The sequence below is a fragment of the Phaethon lepturus genome, unplaced genomic scaffold, assembly GCF_000687285.1.
Source record: "Phaethon lepturus isolate BGI_N335 unplaced genomic scaffold, ASM68728v1 scaffold1509, whole genome shotgun sequence".
Lineage (NCBI taxonomy): Eukaryota > Metazoa > Chordata > Aves > Phaethontiformes > Phaethontidae > Phaethon > Phaethon lepturus.
In genome coordinates this window covers 1-5,497 of record NW_010562534.1, presented here as the reverse complement: position 1 = coordinate 5,497, position 5,497 = coordinate 1, and the positions used below count along the sequence as shown (strand labels likewise).

General features: G+C 38.8%; 1 protein-coding gene across 1 annotated transcript; it reads right to left on the bottom strand.

Moving 5' to 3' along the window:
* Positions 1–765: 765 nt before the first annotated feature.
* Positions 766–4,879, bottom strand: LOC104614801 (myosin heavy chain, skeletal muscle, adult-like; the record flags this gene model as incomplete). The annotated part of the gene is made up of 12 exons (XM_010294276.1): positions 766–833; positions 978–1,287; positions 1,627–1,797; positions 2,573–2,722; positions 2,840–2,958; positions 3,607–3,745; positions 3,827–3,930; positions 4,037–4,135; positions 4,227–4,290; positions 4,416–4,508; positions 4,602–4,713; positions 4,812–4,879. Coding segments are annotated over 12 exons (1,497 nt in total), but the record flags the coding sequence as incomplete, so codon positions are not given.
* Positions 4,880–5,497: the final 618 nt, after the last annotated feature.

Genomic DNA, 5,497 nt, shown 5'->3' with positions numbered 1-5,497 from the left:
TCTCCTGTGAGATTACAAGGTAAAGTTTAGATCAACAAATTAAAGGTTTGCACCCCTGCGGCTGCATGTATTTCATCCATGCAAAGGAGTTACTAATTTGTCAGATTTAAACTAGATTGCAAAATTTCCATATCAATGTACAAAGGTTTATGGCTTCATCCATCTTTCACTGTTGAGCATTACTATATAAAAGGAAATAGAATTTGGTTACTGTGTCATCATAATTTATTATTTATAAAAACTGGGATAGAACTCATTTGATACTCTGAGACTCATGGCTTTGAAAGTCATGAACAATTCCCCATACTTGCCCTCCTGAATCAATATACTGGTTAGGCTTTTATATGTGATACAATCTTAAAGCCAGCTTCTCTGTTTTTCAGAACTGCTCCATTACTTATGAATTGTGCACGGTAGCAGTACTGAAAATATTCATAAGTCCAAAATCTGTTTACTAATAAATTCTGAACCCTGTACAATATCTGAAAAATAAAAAAATAGACGTGTATGAAGAAAGATCTGAATTATAACATCCTCAACCATTTGAAAGAGTTTTCATTTTGATATATTAATGATAGAACATCATTCCATGTTGAAAAAGAGAAGACAATAGTCCATCATTTAAATGGACAGAAAATTTACCTATAGTACGTAATCTTCTTCATCTTTTTGCTATAGGACTTCAAGAATTATAACATAACTTTTCACATTTTAAATTTCCTTTCTTCAACTAAAAAGACACACAGTGAGGAAACCAGTACGCACCCGGAAAAGAGCTGAGACAGTCTGGAAAGAAGAACCCTTCTTCTTGCCACCCTTTTTGCCACCACCCTCTTTAAATGAAAGAAGGGGAAAACAATATTAAAATATTGATCATGAACACTGAAGAGAAAACAATTTTTAAATATTTAGGTTTTCCCGTTTGATTTACTGTCAACATTTTCCCATGCTGAAAATACAATTTACACAGAGCTGACCTGCATCTGCTCCACCATAGTTGGCAAACAGTAAGACCAGTGTCTTCAAGGATGATTTCTGGTACAACCCAATGACAGTTTCATTTAGGGGGTCTTTGTTCTTCTCAAGCCAGCCAGTGATGTTGTAGTCCACTATACCAGCATAATGTATCAGGGAGAAGTGGGCCTCAACCTTCCCTTTGGTAGGCTTGGGTTTCTGGAAATTGCTGGATTTGCCCAGATGCTGGTCATAGAGCTTGTTCTTGAAAGAGGTGTCAGTTGCCTTGGGGAACATGCACTCCTCTTCCAGGATGGAGAAGATGCCCATGGGCTGGAAGACATTACAACAAGAGGGAGAAACAGATTCCTTGATTGGAAAGAGGCTAGTGTTAGGAGAGAAAGCTGTGAAACAAATCAGAAGATTAAGGGTGTTTCTGTTCTTTTCTGGAAAATATGTCACAGAAAATTAACCGACGTTCATAATTTTTTATCCTTGGTGTTTCACCTTTACTTTTGGAACTACTTTTAACCATTGCTGGCACCATTACAGAAATACAGAGCAGTTCAATAACTGAAATTTATCATTTTCATCTGGACATAAACAAATTCTTTATGTATCCCTCAATAACTAGAGGATTCCAACATTAATGCATCTGAACAGAAAGGATACCTTCTCAATGAGCTCAATGCAGGCAGCCAGGTCCATCCCAAAGTCAATGAAAGTCCATTCAATTCCTTCCTTTTTGTACTCCTCCTGCTCCAGCACAAACATGTGGTGGTTGAAGAACTGTTGCAGTTTCTCATTGGTGAAGTTGATGCATAGCTGCTCAAAGCTGTTGAACTGCCAAATGTAAAAAAAAAAAAGATGCAACATTTTCAAGGTTCAGTCTTCACCACAAGGCTTTTCCCTGTATATTTCTGATCCTTCTCAGGCAAATACAAGACCCCTTTCCTACCTCTTCTCCCAGAAACCCTTTAGTGGGACTGTACTTGCATTCTGAAGAGACAAAAGACTTCTAATTCTACATTGTAATGTAGAGGGGTTTTTTGTTTGTTATCATTCCATATAATATGTATATTTTAATTATGATAATTATCCCTTGTCCCTTTGCAATCCATTAATTCTAAAGAAAATTTAGTAAATAACTTCAGCACAATTTCTCCTATCAAAACAAATTTATTACTAGACTCTACCTCTCCTGACACCCCAATCATGAAGACTGCCTCAATTTGCTACTCAAATATTTTTCAATTCTTTAGAGAGTGGCTTTAGGTATTTCCATGTGCTTGTGTGGAAGCTTTTGGGGTTCCTTCACCAACAGCATGAGCATTTCCTAATCCCTTTCAATAATTTCCACACCTTTGGCCCATATAACTTTGTCACAGATTTCTTCCTCTTTTCTTTTGTTTTAACAAAACTTAACATTCTTGCATGCTGTGGTATTAGTTTCTTCCCTGTTAAGTTCAAATGGTTGAAAAGGCCAGTCTCTTTAATAGTGACATCTCTTGATCATTGTATTTATTACAAAAACTCTGACTCTTAATGAAAGAATTCTTAGAATTTTCTTAACACGCATTCCCTTCCATGAAGCCATTGTGAAATCCCTGTTCCTTACATCAAATATCTCAAAGCCAGCAATGTCCAGGACGCCAATGAAGTACTGCCTGGGTTGCTTGGTATCCAGCTGTTGGTTGATACGAACAACCATCCACAAGAACATCCTCTCATAGACAGCTTTTGCCAGAGCACCTACAGCATTGTTCACCTAAAGCAAAGGGGAAATGCACAAAATTTACTGCACAGAGATATTTAAAGAAATTTCAACTGTTTGAAGAGAAATTCTGAGGTATAACCACGCATTCCTAGTAACCAGTTATTCTACCTGCTCCACAGTTTGACCTTTGGTCACGTACTCATTCCCAACCTTGACTCGGGGATAGCACAGGGCTTTGAGCAATTCAGCTGAGTTCAGGCCCATCAGGTAGGCAGCCTTGTCAGCAACTGAAAGACAAGAGAGACAAAGAAAAAATTAATCATTGGACAAGGACTGAAATCTGATCAATGGGTATGGGTCTCATGACACCAATGTTCAAAGTTCATGACTGCAAATCTTTTAATTTAGTATCACAGCAAACATATTGAATATAGGAAGGATGTGAAAGCCAGTATCGGCATTTTTCTGAAAGTAGTTATCAATAGAAACATTTTCTTGAACATTTTAAATAAATTTATAAAATGAAATAACTTCCACTTTAAAAATACATGAAGATTACAACTTGGCATCTTAGTCAAGATCTAAGAAAGCTCTAAATAGGCCACAGTCTGCACTGCCAATAGAAGTAAGTACATGCCAGAGCTGATTTTAGAGCCTATGTATGAAACTAGGGAAAATGACTCTTCAAAAAAGCTTGTCAAAACCCTCTCTATGCTAAATAGAAAAATGCATGACACTAGCCCATCAAAAAGCTAACTGAAGGTGCACAATTCAGTAAGATAGGCCAGGGATCCGAGAATCAGGTCAACAGTTTCATGGACACTAAAAGAAATATTAATTAGTTTTCATTTAATTAAGCTATAACTTTTGTCCTAGCTAAAAAAAAATATGTTCCCAAAACTGATTAATTCGTTAAAAGATCAGTTGCTAAGGACCTTCTGTCCCATCCGGCTCTGCCTGTTCCTCTCGTTGCTTCTGCTTGAACTTCAGGTTCCCGTAGTGCATGACACCCCCTGTCAGCTTGTAGATGGCTGTCTTTTCATCAGGAGTGAAGCCCAGGATGTCAATGGCACTCTGCAGTCAAAATAATGAAGTCAAAACATTGCCTAACAACTTTAACAATCTCATTAAAAATATTTTCTTTACCGTACTTACATCTGTAGCCATGAGCTCCTCTTGGTCATCAATGCTGGGAACAGTGACCTCACCTTGGCTCACAAAGTGGAAATCATAAGGGTTGGTGGTAATGAGGAGCATGTCTGAAAGCAGGAAGAGGCAAGACACAGGCTTAGTTTTGCCAGCCAGGTAACAGAGGGAACTGTTGCTCAGCCATCACTGTCAAAAAGTCATGATGATCCTTCCTACCGATTAGCTCTGGCTTCTTGTTGGAGGTGACCTGATAAAATATGTGGTAGCTTCTTTCTGCCTTGAGCTGGAAAGTGACTCTGGACTTCTCCAGCAGATCTGGCAAGGAAGGTAGGAGAGTCAGGCACAAGATCACACGTAGAGGTGGAAATTTGGGAAGGAACGAGATCAGGCCAAGGGAGTCTCTTACAAGTTTCAATGTCAGCAGAAGCCAGTTTGCCTGTGGCTCCAAAGTGGATTCTGATGAATTTGCCCTGTTAAGGAGAAGCAGCAGCATTCCAGCCTAGATGCATTTCATTGCCATCTCCTTATGTGAGAATACCACTAACCCATCACTACTGTTATATGAGGAGGGATTTTGTCCAAAGCAACAACTTACAAAGCGTGAGGAGTTGTCGTTCCTCACGGTCTTGGCGTTTCCAAAGGCCTCCAGCAGTGGGTTGGCGCTGATGATTTGATCCTCAAGCGTTCCCTGCAGGATGATAATTATTGCTGGTTATCCTTTCCAAAAATCTTATCAGGGACAGAGGAAAGTGTTGATTCAAGCCAGCATCTATTGATTTACCTGCATTTTGCCAGACTGCTCCTCCTTCTTCTTATCCCCACTGGCTGCAATTGTTGCAAAGTACTGGATGACACGCTTTGTGTTCACAGTCTTCCCTGCACCGGATTCTCCACTGTCAAAGCAAAGAGAGAAGCAGAGAGCGTGTGGTCAGGCAGGAGGTCCCCTGGTACCCGGCAGCCCTGCAGGGACCTGAGCAGGGAGTGTACATACGTGATCAGGATCGACTGGTTCTCGCGATCTGTGAAAGAGGCAGAAAGAGTTTTCTTAATGCTCCTCAACTGCAGAGAAATCAAAATCTGTGAGAGAAACTAACTCTGAACTGAAGCTTCATTAAGAGTACAGGAACCCTAGGTAGACAATTCCCAATTAAATGCCCTGGAAATGTAGCACTCTATCCCTTTCTGGACTTTTGGAACTTCCCCCAATAGAAAAATTAAGTCTTTTTTGTATATGGATGTAAGATAAAATATACTATCTTCTTTTACAGATAATTCTTTTTAAATCAAGATAGATATTTCTGTATATAAGAAAGAACCAAAACCAAATATTATTTTTTAATGTCAATGTGATTAAAGTGACTAAAACATGTAATGTAAAATTAACTGACACTTTCTGGGGACTCAAGAGCCTTCTGAGATCAGACCATAAGCCCTCCTGTGTTTAAGGAATTTTTGAGCCAGGCATAGCAGAATGGTATGTAATGGTTTGCGTAGACTTTGCATGAATTCATTTTCTTACTTTAGTCATTGAAATAGACCTTTAGGACATAAGATTTTTTTTCATAAAGAATATCTGGGACTTAAGTATGTTGTATGCAATTTTGTTGTTTATAAATATTTCGATAGTTGTTTTGATGCTTCCTAGCTGTTACAGAATCACAGAAACACTAGGTTGGA